General features: G+C 38.5%; 1 protein-coding gene across 5 annotated transcripts in view; it reads right to left on the reverse strand.

Annotated features, from left to right (window-relative positions):
- Window positions 1–3,389: 3,389 nt before the first annotated feature.
- The window catches only part of CDH6 (cadherin 6), a 146,953-nt gene continuing 132,819 nt past the window's right edge, over window positions 3,390–17,523 (reverse strand). For 3 of the 5 annotated variants that reach the window (XM_069555972.1, XM_069555975.1, XM_069555971.1), the window contains 5 exons: window positions 16,493–16,629; window positions 13,071–13,192; window positions 11,897–12,014; window positions 11,514–11,765; window positions 3,390–5,882 (listed from right to left, as the gene is read on the reverse strand). In XM_069555972.1, coding sequence (XP_069412073.1) covers window positions 5,392–5,882; window positions 11,514–11,765; window positions 11,897–12,014; window positions 13,071–13,192; window positions 16,493–16,629 — 1,120 coding nt within the window. In that variant the 3' untranslated portion in view covers window positions 3,390–5,391. Of the gene's footprint in view, window positions 5,883–9,286; window positions 10,596–11,513; window positions 11,766–11,896; window positions 12,015–13,070; window positions 13,193–16,492; window positions 16,630–17,523 lie in introns of those variants that run through there. The other 2 variants (XM_069555974.1, XM_069555973.1) reach the window with 1 other exon arrangement.

Raw genomic sequence — 17,523 nt, forward strand, 5'->3', positions numbered from 1 at the left:
GAAAACAAAGGAAAATAAAAGAAGCCATTTCAAGGAGCGTGTATTTGCCATTTGACTACAACGAATGGTCCCGCCACACTGAGCTAAAAAGGTAATAGTCTCAACCCCATTCTTCTAATACAGAAAAGTTTCTCATGTAATCTGTGAAGTTATGAAAAATCTCCCAAGCTGGAAATGTGGATGAAAGCTGAGCAGTGATTGTTTCTACCAGGTGTTCTCATTGCCAGAGACACGAGCGACACCGAGAAAAACCATATGAACTGAGGACTCCAGGTGGTAAATCTTCGAGGGTGGCATCAGCTTCAATTTATACTTGGGAGTATTTTTAATTAAAAACAATCAATACCAAAAAGCTTTTATTTGGGGGATTTTAAATCACACATCACAGTAGGAGACTGCCAAATTGCCTTAGCTTGGTACTACTGAAGACGCCCATAGCATTTATTATAAATCCTATTCTTACGCAGTTTACTTTCAAAGCAAGGAAAATAATCACAAAATAGTACAGTGGTTTGAAAGCGCTCCTAGGTTTCTCCCAAACAGATCATTTTTATGTTTGCTACACAGCATTCCTCCTGAATGCCTAGTAATTCTATACATATGATTCCTTAATAAACACTAAACTAATAGATCATAGAAAACTAAAAGCTTATAGTAGGTGCCTCTAGACATATTTACATAAATAGTGTAGTCTTGCAAGAAAGACCAAGATCTCATTATAGTGGAATGCTTTTTCCACAATGCTGGGTCCATGCCTCATTTGTCAAATTAACCCCATTTGAGAAGAAATTTGAGTTTGTGGTCCATGGGTTTCTAAAAAAATGGAATTAAGCAACTTGTAAAAGCTCTTTCGAAATTAATCTAATAACCCAGTGGCTCTTCGGCTAAGTGCCTGGTCCTGTCTGAAATACAGTGGGTAATAGGCTTTGTTTCCATTTGACCTCCTTTCGGCACTTTCATCTGCTGGCTCTGTTGGGCAAACGTTTCCCCCAAATTAAAAACTGAAAATGCATCATAAATAAGGTATTACCAAATGGGGAGGAGATTAAAGATTGTCTCAGCAATGCTTAAATTAAATTGACGATGCAGAGACCATAAACTCCTGGCTTTAAAAATGAACTATTTCTTTATTAACTTTTAACAAGTGTGTGAGTCCAAGGCATTTCTCTCTGTGTTAAATATGGTCAGGGTCTAATATTTTTTAGTAGAGAATTATCCCTTTAGAAAATTGTTCCATAAAGATGCCAAAGGGATATTAAAAATTCTGCAACCGTAAGAATCATTGAACTTTTAGGGAGACCATACTGTAACTTTGTATCCTCTACAAAAGAAAGCTACTTGTCAGACCTTAGGAAACAGTTTATTTTCTGGAAGACCCACACACAAACTCTTAATCTTTCCACTCTTATAATCTTATAAAGGAGTCTTGGTTGTAGTGTTAACATAAACATAGTAGACAGCTTAGAGTTTTAATCTCCTGTCATAATTAGAAAGGATTTCATCTATATAAAAACAAAAAAAGAATAAAATTACACGAAAATGATTCTTTTCAGAGGATACCTTTCCAAATAGTGGAGATCATAACTTTCTAGTGTTTTTCCAAAGTAATTACACTGCTTCAACACTAGTGACTATGACAAAATAATTTGTTGGTTAGTTCAGTTCCTGAGGAAAATGAGTTTAGTTGTACCTGCTTTAAATATTTAGTTTGGGCTCAAGAATTAGCTTTCTCTTTCCTTTCAACTGCATACTTTTAAAAAAATGGTCCTCAAGTGTATAAAATTGAGGAATGCCCAATTTGTAGTTTATACATGATTATTGCCAATGAAATAATCATTTCAAGGTGAAGCATTTGATATAAGGTATTGCTCAGCAAATCAAACATCTCAAATCTATGTATTACTTAAATATCTAAATTTAAAAATTACCTAAAATGAAAGCAATGAAAGCATTCTAAGTTAATATGGATCTGTAAAATTTGGCTGCTTCTAAGGGAGAGATTCAACTTATAAAAGTACAACTTTTTGGGAGCTGAAAATGAATATCAAACCAAAATTTTTATATTGAGAATTGAATCAGCAGATTTTATTCCATCTGAAAATGGAGTCAATTTGTATCCAAATTTGTATCCAAACCTTCATGCATCTAAACTGTAAAGCTATGAAAATTCTTACAAAAACATACATTTTCTGGGTGCAGATCCCCTCTCTCACGGCTCTGCGGAACCATTTTCAATTCTCCTTCTCATTTTTCGATTTAGTTTTTTATTTGGGAATGAATATTTTCCAGGTCTTTCAGAACATGCCATGAAGTGGAGGGGCTTTAAATTTATGCACAATAGATTACTGTTTTTAAAATTTCAGCTTATTCTAGGGAATATCTTGGTGATTTGAAGAAACTTTCCCTTTTGAATCAGAGGGTGGAAAATAATGTGAGAAGGGCCTCAAAGTCCTTGAAACAACCCACAAAAGTAATCTCCCTATAGTTAATGAACTTTAGGTTCTTTGTGATTGAAGCAAATATTAAAACTTTGCCTCTCTCCAATCTCCTTCCCTCTTTCTCATGGCAAACAGCTAATACCAGAACAGAGACAATGTAAAAATTGAACTGAAAACTAATGCTTTCTCCAGTAATCATTCATGTCTGACCTGGGTCCTCGACCTGATAGCTTGGTGGAAGGAAGTGCAACCAGCACAGAATGATGAGACTATGGTTCTTATTGTTTCCATGATGTCAGACAGCGTTCATTTTAGAAAAATATCATTCAACCTTGACATTTATAGGACCCTAATGCAAAATATTCAGCTTCAGTTTCAATTTACTCTCTTTCTAGAGATTCATCTCATCATCAGGTTTTGTGGTAAGAGATTTACTAGTTATTTAAATATTTAGTCACATTAACCTGTTTTTGGTATAACTGTATAAGATACCTTCCAATCACACCTCAGAAATCCCACTATAGAACTTCTTACTTTCACTTATATGAGGAGAATGTAAATTTTACCCCAAACTTTGAAGTTGCTGGCATCAACCCGCAGACATTCCAATTAATGCCAAAAGTTCAAAAGGAAGACTTCTGATGATATTTTTCTTTTTACAGGACTTTCTCTCTTGATTTAATTTATTACATAACATGAAACATGAGGATAGAGAGCTCTTTTTACAGTAAGTTGTGTGATTAAGGTGCTGTTCTATTGCTATAAGTAACTAGTTTTTATTAATTAACTTTACTAAGCTATCTTTTTTCAACACTTACCTGTGACTATGATATATACTGATTCTTTACAGTGAAGCCCTCCTGTAGTCCTTTATTTGCATTCTTCTGTGTGTGTGTGTGTGTCTGTGTGTGTATGTGTGAAGAACTAGGAAAGAGAACCTTGTAAGCAAGAAATGGTCCAAGCATAAAATACTTGTTAGTATACAGGGAAGTCCATCCATTCAGGAAACACAAGGAATAATATGGTTGTAACAATTTTTCATTCTAATTGGGTAGCCCCCAATACTATATTTCTCTTATTTTAAAGATGCTGTCTTTACTTCCTGGGTAATACATCTATTTAAAACTTAACAAAACAAGTGTGTTTCCAAACAGAAAATATGTGTTGATATGACATTATCCCCAAATGGAAATGACACTAAGATTACCTGCAGAAAATTAACATTAATTGAAAATAAATCCCTAAGACTACTAATTGAAGTCAGCATATTCTTAAGTACATATTATATACATACAGAACCTGTTTTTGTTTTTTTTTTAAGTTTTCAAAATGATGTTTTCATTACAGTACTTTGGAAATTTCTGATGACTGCACAATGTAAGATTCTAATGACAAAAATCATTAGAACAGCATATGAAATAAATGATTTGAACCTGCCAAAAGGATTAGTTCAGTTCAGTTGGGTCCTCTGGATAATAACCATGATGCTAATTGCATAATTAGAGAAATAATGGATTCGATGGATTGTACGTTACTTTTCTGTTTGTAGTTTGAGACCATTACTTTATCATTAGTTCAAAGACAACGATGGCAGTGTTGCCATGGAAACAAAGCTAAAAACAATGAAAAAATCTTAATGCTTTTGAAAGTTAACTATCATTTTAATTACAATCTTAAACACCCTTGTTGTAGGGAATCCAACTTTTCCCTTTGAGAGCGTCTTCCAAACTTATAATATGTAGGTTTTCACCATGATTTCAGTATTCATCTATATCACATTATATAAATATATGGATATTTTTGAATGTGACGGACAGGGTGTCAAGTTCAAGTGTGACTGGCTCTTACCTCCCCATTTAACTCTGAGAGAGGGATCTGAGTTTTATTTAATCTAATTTTACTAATGCAACTTAATTGTGTAAGAAGTATCTGAAGCATATGAGTTCTTGTACTTCGCACTGCTACTTTCAAGTACATTAGAATAATACTGACAACTACAGACACGGAGTTAAACTTTGTCTCAGAAAAGTTCCTTCAAGAACTTTTTAAATGATTAGACTTATTTGTAATTAGCCTACTGATGGCTGAAATAATTCCAAGTGATCCATGATACATTTGGTAAACCAAACTTTAAAATATGCTAAATATTTCCTTTGTTAACATCTATTAGCTATTTTTCCTTTCCCTTTATATGATGTGACAGCAAACTTCTGCATGTCTTACGAACCAGTGGCAAGGAAATGAGGTCGTACTAAGATTTTTTCTTTTTTGGTTGTTCTTTTTGAACATTACCATTTAATTGGCATCATTTCCTAAAGAGGAAGGAGACCCTCAAAACACTGGTGGATCTGACGTTTTGAATAGTCATTGGTGCCGGAAAAAGATCATGAAGGACAAACAGGATGGGCAAATATCATTTTAAATTCTTTGTGACAGAAATACACACCCATATATAGTTCATCATCTCCTTGTGAGCTGATACACCAGGAACAGTGGTTCCTCCCTCATTTCTTCTACTAAAACTGTATTTTTATCATTAAAGCACAATCCCTCATCCCATTAGCATGTGAAATGTACAGAGCCGTCAGCTGACCTTGAGTCAATGCGATGAAGTAAGAGACCAGGCCAGTGAAATTGAGCTGTGTTTCAGACTTGCCCTAAGAGTACAGGGGAAAAGATGACGGCCCATCCTCTCCTGCAGCCCAGGGCCTGTTGGGCAGACATGGTTAACAGGATGCACTAAAAAATAAACATTTGCCTCTCAGAAGCTCATAAAAGTGTACTAGAAAAAAGTCTCTAACGTTGGATCCACACGGACTGCAGCCATTTACTTTTGGAACGGATAGAACAGAGGACCCTTCACGAAGCAGTGGATAAATAGAAAGAAATAGCCACTTCACATCTTTCAGTGTCGTATTGAAAAATGAAAAAAAAAAAAAGGCAACATATCATATTAGGAGTCCTTGTCACTGTCCACCCCTCCATACATATCCGCGAGCTTTTTGAACCGAGGCCCCCAGTCACTAAGGTAGTCGTAGTCTTGGTCTCCATCCGTGGTCACCGACTCGAGCGAGCTGAGCGAATCGGCCACCGAGCCGGCGCCCTCGTAGGCGTAGGTGGCCAGGGAGTCGTAGGGCGGGGCGGTGGGGTCCGTGTCATTCTCCTTTAACCTTTGGTTAATGAAATCTCGGACGTCGGTGTTATCACGGGCTGCTGGAGTCCGACGGGGTAGGAAAAGGGCTTCGGGCACAATGTCCCTGCGCGATTTGCTGTCCTCTATGGCTTCGGGATTTCTCAGGGTGCCGATATCAAAGGCCTGGGTGTCCTCCTCTCCGCCTCCTTCGTCGTTGTAACTGACAATGTTGTCTCTGATGTCCTCTTTAGAAATGATCAAAGGTTCCTTTTTCCGCTGCCGCCTGAGAGCTGCGAACAACACCACTGTCACTGGGAGCAGAAACAAAACAGCAAGGGAAGGGGAAGTTAACTTGCCGCCCAGTTAACATCAGGAAGAAACACAAAGTTAAGTTTTCAAAGTTCTCCACGAAACTACTCTTGTTTAAGGTTGTTCTTGCCTCAGCACCTGATCAAATCAGGGCTCTCCCCCACCCCCGCAATGGAGTAACTATATATTTGAAAGAAAGTTTTTAAGAATTTAACTAGAAGATAAAACACCTTCATGTTTTGTCAGTAGTTCCTTTTTGCTTTGAAATGGCAGACTAGTTTCAAGATAAGGGGGGAAAAATAATAAAAAAGCTCAACCACAGTGAGATTACTGCAAGAAGAGTGAAAATTATGCTGAACACCTGAAATGCTCTGAAACTGCTTATAAGCACAAGGCTGGCACCTTTGGGGATGTGTTGAAGGGTTTGCATAACTCCACTTCTAAAATAACTTTTGCGCACTGATGCCTTCTTTTTTTTACCCCCCCCACCCCCCCCACAAGAAAAGTGTAAAGTTAGTTTAAAGCCCAAAGTAGAGATGTGAATGTTTGCATACCTTTCTTACATATAAGTACAGATAACACCTGGAGAGACCCAGATACAATTCAGAAAGCCATTTTGGACTTCAAGATCAGCCAGTTTGAAGGGAACAGGTAATAGTACACATGCCAGATTATTTGTGCTTAGGCTAAACAAAACAAACATATTTCTGTGGGAACTTAAAACAGAGAATCTTTCAGAGTTTCATATTCTGTAAGTCTGTTGACCGGAATGTTTGTTCTTTTGATTTTTCCTAATTCAAATTAGAGGCAAAGCAAGAACTGTATTTAAATAGCTCCTGATGTTTCTTCACAGCTGGCTACCTGTAAAGAGACACATCTACAAATGAGCATATGGATGAGAAAGTGAAAACATAGTGACAGCTTAGAGAGAAAACAGTCATCTGGGGCAGAAAATGCATTGTTAACCTGGGTTTGTCCAGGGGAGATTAGTACCAGTAATATCTCTTTACTCTTTCATCCGTAACATGGTCCAGTTTTTATGAGCCATGAAAATTGAATTATCACAATAACAATTATAGAAGAATGGCCTTTGGTAGAGGTGCATATCTACCTATATAATAATGGATATATGCACACCCAGGTGTCTATATATTTAGCATTTCAGATGTTAATGGTGTTAATAATTGGTTACCTGCTGAGACGGTTCTATGTGCCAAGCACTGTGCTAAGTGCTTTACATACGGAATCGAGTTGAATTATCATAATAGGCTTGACAAAGTAGGTACCATCATTATAACTCCATTTTACATAAGGAAATTGTGGTTTAGAGATGTGATGTGTGCAAATAATTGAAATGCAGGTCAGGCAGACTAAAAAGCTTGTACACTTAATTACCATGCTTTGAAGCATGTTTGGATTATAGACTATTTCACAAGGATATGCAGTTCTGCTGTTTTCAAGCATGTGGTTGTATAAATGTAAACATTCTCTTTTGCTGCCGGAGAGTATCTGGGTGCCTCATGTATCCCTTTCATATTTTTTGTTTATTCAACAAGTATTTATTTATTGCCCACTCTGTGCCAGGTAGAGTTCTAGGCAGTATTAACGAAAAAAATCGATCAAGAGTCTTGTCTGAATAAGGTAGGCAGAGGTGGTGGTGGTGGTGGTGGTGGTGGATGGATGGAAAGAGAAAAAAACAATGTGTATAATAAATAAGGAAATTATTAGAAGATGATAAGTGCAATATAAATAAGAAAAAGTAAGGCAGAGTAAGGAGGATGGGAAGGACTTCTGTATATGTTTGAGGGGCTGCATATATTTTTGTGTGTGTATGGGGGTTGAGTGCATCATTAAGGAACTAACATTTGAACAGATAGATGAAGAGTTATCCAGGGTGCTATCTGGAGGAGAGGACAGAGCTAGGAGCAAGGCCATGGAGTGGGGTGTGTTTGGAGTGTGTGAGGTGTGGGGTGGGTGGGGAGAAAGAAGTAGGAAGGGCCATGTCAAGTGGGGCTGTGGATGCTCCATATGCCTTCGCTTTGCCCTGGGAGTCCAAGCGGTTGGAAAATTGCAGGGTTTTGGGTGGAAAGATGCTCTTAATCTACCTTTTTGTAAAAATGTTTATTTGGTTGTGCCAGGCCTTAGTTGCAGCATGCGGGATCTTCAGTCTTCATTGTGGCATGTGGTGTCTTAAGTTGCGGTATCTTTACTTGTGGCTTGAAAACTCTTAGTTGTGGCATGTGGGGTCTAGTTCCCTGACCAGGGATTGAACCTGGGTCCCCTGTATTGGGAGCATGGAGTCTTAGCTACTGGACCACCAAAGAAGTCCCTTGTGTCAAAGGAGATCTGTAAAAGTCGCTCAGTCGTGTCCAACTCTTTGCGACCCCATGGACGATACAGTCCATGGAATTCTCCAGGCCAGAATACTGGAGTGGGTAGCCTTTTCCTTCTCTAGAGGATCTTCCCAACCCAGGGACTGAACCCAGGTCTCCTGCATTGCAGGAGGATTCTTTACCAGCTGAGCTATAAGGGAAGCCCAAGAATACTGGAGTGAGTAGCCTATCCCTTCTCCAGCGATCTTCCCAACGGAGGAATTGAATTGGGATTTCCTGCATTGCAGGTGGATTCTTTACCAACTGAGCTAAGGGGAAGTCCCTTAATCTACCTTTTATGCTAGTTTCCAGTATGACACAGATTTGCGAAACAGAAGGCTGTAAGGCCAGTCTTTAGAATAGAGAATAGAATCAAGCTAACTGTCTCTCAGAGAAATACATTCTGACAGACAAAGGTTCATTCCACCATTTAAGGCAAGATAGCAGGCATTTATCACTTCCTAATTCTTCCCTAGCTTAAGTTGCCTGTATCTTGTCTTTTAGTCTTATGCACACCTGAAAGTGCAGTTATCTAGAAGACAGAGGGCATGTTCAGTAATTCAAAGGCATTTGTGCACTGCCTAATTCTCCTACTGCTACAATTGCCTGTCTTTTCTTACTGGCCCGATGCACATCTAACAAATTCTTGAGAGCATAATCATCTAAAAGGAAGGTCTTTTTTTCAAAGCTAACTTTTATAAAGTGAAGGTATGACTTCTAAGCACTTGGAATAAAAACACTCTGAGAAAGTAATATGCTGTCTTCCCAGTAACTGACCCTTTCCTTTTCTCTACCCCCTTGAGGCCAGAGGACCGCGGTGAAATTTTGGGGCTGGAGTACTTGGACCAATTTGTGTTCAAATCCCGTCATAAAACTAGAAGGTAGCAAGGTATCCGAGATGAGCAGATCTAGATTCAATTAAACAATCTGACCTTTCTAAGTCAGGTTCCTTCTCTGTAAAAGAGAGGCAATAACATGGTGCCCAATGTGAAAGTTATGCCAACTCGAAAGCACCAAAGAGGCACAAGATGTAGTTGTTTTTACTGTTGCTTTATTGACAAAAACAACAGATGCCACATGATCCACTTTCTTGACAGCAGATTTCCTCCTATGTCAACGCCGCTTTCTTCCTCTTACAGGCGCCCAGATTTGTTCAATCATCTCATTTTTAGTTCAAGCTCTCTTTCAGTGTGGACGTTGCACTGCATTCTATAAGCTTGTAAAGAAAGTAGGGTACAATGTGGAAGCACCAGGGCCTGGGGGGCAAAAACCTGGGTTTGGAACTTGGTTCTATCACCTGTTAGCTGTGTGACTTAGCTTCACATCCTGGAACCTCAGCTTTCATATGTAAGATGCAGATAAATATAGACCAGATGGTTCTGAGGATTAAGTGAGAAAAAACATTTGTAAAGCCTCCTGTCCAGTGTCTAGCCCATGATGTGAGTCTAATAAAGGTTAGATCCCATTTTCTCCTTTTTAATTAGGTACAGAATTACAAAGAGACTAGATAAGATGTGGGAAACATGGAGGCAAATTAGGAGTAATGAGGAGATGGCAAATTCATAGGAGGAAAGAGATGAAAAAAGAGGTCATAGGGAGCTGGTTAGAAGGAAAATAAGAGGGTGGAGAAAGTGGGTAGATGATGAGAGAAGGGAAGTATGACCTTTATGAGATGAAGACCAGCTCTTTCTCCATAGACCAGGGATCCATGGAATTCTATTTGATGCAGCCTCTAGACTTAGCCCTTCTAAAAATACCCTCTTTTACCAGGGGGGATGGTGGGGGGAAGGGATAGTTAGGGAGTTTGAGATTGACATGTACACACTGGTACATTTAAAATGGATAACCAGCAAGGACCTGTATAACACAGGGAACTGTGCTCAAGTTATGTGGCAGCCTGAACGGGAGGGGATTTTGAGGGAGAATGGGTATGTGTATAGCTGAGTCCCTTTGCTATTCCCCTGAAACTGTTACAACATTGTTAATCAGTTATACCCCAATACAAAATAAAAAGTAAAAATAAATTTTAAAAACCTCTTTTTTTTTAAACCAAAAAAGAATATTCGTATCTTTCTCTCGGAAAACAACATTTACAGACTCACACCATTGGAACACTGTTTTGTCTTTGCAAACTGTCAGTTTTTATTTATCCTCATATCTTAAAATACTTCCTCCAACTCTTAGTTGACAAAGAGAATCACAGTTCTGTAGCCAGGTTTCAAGGCTCTGTGATAATTAGCGGAGTCAACCTGGGATATGAAACTCTTGAGCAGGGATCCCTAGGCTTTCTCCTCTTGGAAAAATGGAAGTCTTCCTTCCCTCTTCTCAAAGTCACTACATTGCCTTAAAAAAAAAAAAAAAAATGACTCCCTGGTCTGCCTCTATGAAATCCAGGTTAACTCTGACTTACTTTCCCCCAATGGTGTAGGCAAGTTTTACAAATTTTAACTTTTATTTTTTGAAGGGGTGCGTTAGCTAATATTTGATCTCTTATTTCATAACAATCAAGGGACTTTTGAGCATTCTGAGCTCAACTTGTGTGCTTAATTAGTTGGTTGGGGATAAAAATTTTTCCTTCAAATCACTGTTAGGCATTTGATTACATTCATTTCTTTTAGATCCCAGATTTATTTCCTTAGTCACAAAAGTTATTTATTGAGAGTCTGAGAAATAATAGACATTATGTATATGGTAATCAGAGACCAATGCTTAGGTAGTTATTCAAGTGGGTGGATCCAAGCAAGTTTGCTGAGTTCAAGAAAATTCACCACTATTTATTTTCCTGCATGAGAGAAAAAAAGTCATTGCATTTCTCCTTCCAGTTTCTCATTGACCTTTAAACTTTACCTTGATGGAAATGGCCTTCATCATATATACTCCACACCCAACAACTTTTGTTCTTTGAAAACGGAATGTTCGCCAGGTTAAATATTAAACAACAAATGAAATGGAAAGGGTGTATTTATATTGCCCTCAAATCCCCCTGCAACTCATTCCCAGCCCGATAGACAAGAGATTCTCTTGATGGAATGACTCCCTCAGTGGGGAAAGACATGGGCAAGTTTTACAACTGTTCATTCTCCAAAGCCATTTTTCAAGCAAAAACTAGTTCACGGGTGAACACACATAAGATTCCCAGCACATTACTCACCTAGATCAGGCTGTATGCCTTAATGGGGGAGGCGGATAAATCTAGAGAGCCACAGTAACAGTGTGTGCCCCTCAGCATGGGGAGATAGGATGCAGGGAGAAGCAGTTTACCTAGTAGGGTCACGATGCACAGAAGGATGGCAATCAGAGCCCCCGTGCTCAGTCCCGCGGGGTGGACGAGGGCCTCCGCATGGCAGGACTGCATGTTCCCTTGGTGGTCACATGCACAGACCCGGACAGTCACTGTCCCAGTGCTGCTTTGGACTGGGTAGTCGTTGTCTGATATGACCACAGGCAGGAGATAGGTGCTCATCTCGTGTCTGTTATAGCCATTTTTCCGAGTAAAGATTCCCGCTGTGTTGTCTGGAACCGGAAAGCAAAGTGGTGAATGGAAGTGGAAATCATGTTATGTATGGGATCAGTTCTGATGAGACTAGATAGATATAGATACAGACATAAATATATAGACAGACAGGCAGCTTGGGCTCATTTACCTTTGTTGTCTTGAATGGTAAAGTTTGAGCCACTGGCTGCTTCGGGGGCCAAAGAGAACGAGAATTGGTGCCCGCTGTAAGGGTCATCCTTGTCAATGGCACGTAGGGTCTGAATCAACTAAAATCAAAACCATAAAGCTGTCATCAAGTTTTACTAACTCAGAAGAGTTTCTTACAGCTTTGCAGTAAATTGCTTAACTCAATGATATCTAATTTTAATTTCACAGTGATGGCCTCTAGAAAACTTATAATGAATCCACCCTAGACAGAGAACTGATTGGCTGGAAATAGAGCAAGGGACAGCCCTACAACAGTATTTATTGCAGCAAATCTAAATTCATCTGTTGAAACCGGTAGTACCCTCTTCCTTGTGATAACCAGAATTGTTCCCAGATATTACCAAATGTCCCTCGCGGGGGTGGGAGGGGGGAGAGGGGTGGGGCAAAATCACCTGGGTTGAGAAACATAGTCCTAGAGTGATAACAAGCTTAAAATATCTCAGCGATTTATGACAACATTGCAACTTAAGTAAAAGGAGGCACTCTTTGGAGAGCTTGCTTAGAAATGCAAGCCTGGCATATACATAAGCAATTGACTTGCTAAAGAGCTAGTTTGAATATAAATCCCACAACTTCAGAGTCCCATTTTAACATGTATTTTAACAGTACACTTCTATTTTGACAAACTAACATAATTTTTATATCACTGGCAGAAAAGACTGACTTCAGGTGGGGACAAATGTGTAAAACAGTAAAACATTCATGAATTTGTATTACTTGTACAGATGGGCAATGTAAATAAATGAAACTATGAATTATAGGCAATTGTAAAATATGTTCTAGCTAGTACTTTTCAGTATATATGGTAATTAAAAGTATCTGCTCACCAATAAAGATTTTTCCAATAAAGCAGTGACTGATATATTTTCATGGAAACTTAAGACTAATTTGGGATCAGCATCAGTCTGTGAGACTAACGAACTTTCTGTTTTTAAAAACTGTTTGTTCTCTTATGCAAGTTAAACATTCATCATGGTTCTTATTTATAGTATTAATTTTGTTGGCATTTATTTCATAGATAATTCAAGACTTGCCCTCAGCTCTGTGTATCATCTGAATTATTAGAAGATCTAAGTTTGTCTGAGTTAATTAATTTGCTTTCTTATGAAACTCACCTGATCTGCTTTTGCTTTTTCACAGACAAAGGTTTCATAGAATTCAGCAAATTCTGGGGGGTTGTCATTGACATCTAGGACTTTAATATATAGAGGTACTCGGCTGCTCTGCTTTGGATTATCTGCAAAATGCCCAAAAGAAAGGAACAGGCATTTATGTGTTGATGGGTGATCCCATTTAGATGATGGTTACTCACTTCTTTCTCATTCATACATAGTTTCGCCAAGGCTCCTGTGAGTACCACAGGGCATTATGTATCATCATAGTCACAAAAAAGTAGAATTCGATTCTTTGGTACTTCTGGATGAGGATACACCTGAAGGAAATATATAGGGGACAAAGCTACCTTTATGTACAGTCAGTGCTGTGCTGTGCTTAGTCACTTAGTTGTATATGACTCTCTGTGACCCCATGGACTGGAGCCCACCAGGCTTCTCTGTCCATTGGGATTCTCCAGGCAAGAGTATTGGAGCAGGTTACCATGCCTTCCTCCAGGGGATCTTCCCAAGCCAGGGACTGAACCCAGATCTCCCACACTGCAGGTGGGTTCTTTACCATCTGAGCCCTCAGGGAAGCCCCAAAATACTGGAGTGGGTAGCCTATCCCTTCTTCAGGGGATCTTCCTGACCCAGGAATCAAACCGGATTCTCCTACATTGCAGGCAGATTCTTTATCAGTTGGGCTACCAGGGAAGCCCATACAGTGCAACCATATAAGAAATCCCAGATTAACACAAAATAAAGAAGAGCTATCCAGAAAAGGAATTTTAGAGGCAGATTTTAAAGGAAGCCAGGGAAGTAGGCTTTTCTGTAGACAGAAGGAAAAAAGAATGGAACAATAATGATTGTGAATGGTTTTAGTTTTCCAGTTTGAGAGCTAGAGATTGTGTCAAGCACTTTGTTATATTATTTTATTTAATCCTTATAAACTTCTGAGATAGATATAATTATTGCTCCCATATTATAGATGAGGCAACTCATTATATTATGGATGAGGCATGGAGGAGTTAGGTAATTTGTCCACATTCACAGAGAAATTAATAATAAAGAGTGGATCCTAGATTCAAACTTGGGTCTGTCTGACCACAAAACTGAGGCTGTTCATCTCATATAATGAAAGAGCCCAATCAGTGTTTGCAGACCTGCAGTAAATGGAGTGTTTTTGCTGTCATCTCTGATAATCTCCTGGGAAGTATGGAAGAGAGATTCCTGTTCTAAGAATCAGGGGCTGGAGTCTCTCACCTCAGCTCTTTTCATTCACTCACTCATACGTCTATTTGTTTGTTCTCATCATAAATATTTCGTGAGCATCTAGTACTAACTTGTGCCAGCCACTATTTGGAGTGCTGGGACACATTAGGACTATAACAAAGATCCTGCTTCCTGGAGCTTTGTTCTAAAGGAGGAAGGCAAACTGTAAACACATAAATATATAATGTGCCAGATGGCAAATGCTATGGAGAAATTAAACAGGTAAAAGGGACCGGAGAGAGACGGAGATGCAGCTTTCTCTGATGAGATGCCATTTGTATAGAGACGTGAATGAAGATGGATTAAGCCATGTGAGTGTTTCTAGCTCTTGAGGTCAAGGAAATGGCAAGTACAGTGGCCTGGAGTGAGAGAGCTGGTTTAATACAAGCTCTTGGCTCTTGGCATAAAAGGTACTGAAAAAGTTTGGACAATAAGATTCTTAGGTTCCTTTGCATCTAAAATACTGCTCACATTATTCTTCCAAAGTCAGAGCTTCAAAGGTGAGTTTTAAAAGGTCTTTATCACTAGTATTTTCAAATAGATCATAGAAACAGTAAACATTAAAAACAAATTTTTAGGTGCAAAGCTTAAAACGCACTTAAGATGACTACCTCAGTAAAAAATAAAATTTCATGATGTTATAAAAATGATCCTTTTCAAATGGGAAATAGTTTTGTAATTTTAACGCTCTAAGTATGCTCTGTCCTTGGTATGCACAGTAGTCCCTCCACATAAATTCTGAAGATCAAATTCTCACCTAACAAATGTATAATGAACAATTCTTACCCTACACAAAAGCAGTGTTTCATTTTGTCCACATTGGTTACTTGTTATTCTACTCAATATCTTTCAGCCACTTCAAATCTCATGAGTTATACTGACAAAGAATATTACTGTATTAAACCATTTCATATGGACCATTTTACACTAGATACCTGAGCTAAAATAATTTGAACTTCTAAAAACAAAAGCTAAAACATGAGCTATAACTTAGATGTCCATTTTTAAACATTTAAATGCTATTTTAAAAATCCTCTTTCTTTCATTTACTGAAGTCTACACATTGTGTATATATTACAGAGGTTTCACTGTGTATAATTATTTGAAGTCTCCCTTTGGAAGTATTTTTCTTTGCCTTACATTTAATGGAGACTGTGATAAAATTCATTCTAAATACTCTATGGATTACTCGGTGGTTAGTATTGCTCACTTTGGTGTTCCATGGAAAAGTCAAAATTTATATCTCTTAATTCTGTAACAGGGCTTCCCTGATAGCTCAGCTGGTAAAGAATCCACCTGCTATTCAGGAGATCCTGGTTCGATTCCTGGGTTGGGAAGATCCCTGGAGAAGGGAAAGGTTACCCACTCCAGTATTCTGGCCTGGAGAATGCCATGAACTATATAGTCCATGGGGTCACAAAGAGTTGGACATGAGCGAGCGACTCAAAAAAAAAAAAAAAAATTCTGTAACAATTTTGAAACAGACATTCTACAGAAAGCTAAAAGGTGAATAGCCAAAAGATTTCTGTACTAAATCCTCCTTGATAAACAAATATTAATGAATAAATATTGTGTTGGATATATATTAAATGATAAAGTGCAATGAAAGCTTATATATAGCAATTCTTTTTAAAAATGCACATAGTGAGAGCTAACTGACAGAAGGTTGACAAATATTTGTTGTCTAAATTCATCATTTTCTTTCTTCTCATATAATTATGTTGCTAAAACAATACTGGTTATGTTGCTGAAATTAAAAAAAACTATTTCTAAGCAATGCCTACATTTTAGGTTATACTCGATCCCCACTCCCCCACTACTGACACACGTATACAATGTCTAACTGGGAGCCCATTTTTTTCAGCAGCTTGTGTGACACTCTGATTTACAAGCATTTTGGAATCAAATCCAACATGTACCTAGACTGAGAGATGCATTCCCATTTTATTGTTCCCAAACTACAGAATTTCCACAGTTGCTTCTGCTTGTATGATTGAACCAACACGTGTTTAGAAGAATCATTTAGTATAAATCATTACAGAGCTCTCTCCTTCAATGTGTATTGAGCAGGATCATCAATACACAGTGACGAGTTTCAGCCATGCTTCGCTAGCCCTTGCTGAGATGCTCTCTGTCAACTGGGGATGGTAGCGGGAAAAGGGTGGACTTACTGATCTCTGTTGCTATCACTGTTATGTTGTGCCACAGCAGTGTTTCTCGATCAAGAAGTTTCGATGTAAAGATTGAACCATTTCCAGAATCGATGTTGAATATTCTGTCCATATCTGTGTGTCGATCGACAGAATACCTGAAAATGCAGAGTAGAATTTAGGAAGGTTTTCTTTGTATTTGTTATTTTTACCTCCTAAAACGATTCCAGAATATCGGTTACATGAAATTTTTTCTACCTTTAGCGCATATTTGTAAATCTATAACTTAACACTGATGCTTGAACTATGGTGTTGGAGAAGGCTCTTGAGAGTCCCTTGGAATGCAAGGAGATCAAACCAGTCCATCCTAAAGGAAATTAATCCTGAATATTCACTGGAAGGACTGATGCTGAAGCTGAAACTCCAATACTTTGGCCACCTGATGCGAAGAACTGGCTCACTGGAAAAGACCCTGATGCTGGGAAAGATTGAAGGTAGGAGGAGAAGGGGATGACAGAGGATGAGATGCTTGGATGGCATCACCAACTCAATGGACATGAATTTAAGCAAGCTCCAGGAGTTGGTGATGGACAGGGAAGCCTGGTGTGCTGCAGTCCATGGGATCGCAAGGAGTCGGACACAACTGAGTGACTGAACTGAACTGAACTGAACATTAAGGAAGATATTCTGAGAAATTATTGCTTTACAGTTGAGGTCTTAATAGAACCCACTAGACAAGTTGTATGATTTTTGAGTATCATCATCACATTTTTTTTAATGTAATTTGGATCAAGTTTGTATACTGTTATGTTTTACTTTTTTAGATCTTTAGAACTTTAACATGTATGTGTGCATAAGTAGGATTATTGGCTATTTTTCTATTTCTCATTTTTATTTTAAAAATCATTTTGTTGAAAAAGCAAAAGATGGTAAATGTGGCTGAGGTTAGTGAGGCTGGAGAGGGATTTAGGAGATAGGCTTGGAAAGAGATTCACAGTTGGGACTGTAAAGGGATGGGCTGGCCATGGGGAGAAGTTGGAGTTTATTTGAAC

The sequence above is a fragment of the Ovis canadensis genome, chromosome 16 (genome assembly GCF_042477335.2).
Source record: "Ovis canadensis isolate MfBH-ARS-UI-01 breed Bighorn chromosome 16, ARS-UI_OviCan_v2, whole genome shotgun sequence".
NCBI classification, from domain to species: Eukaryota; Metazoa; Chordata; class Mammalia; order Artiodactyla; family Bovidae; genus Ovis; species Ovis canadensis.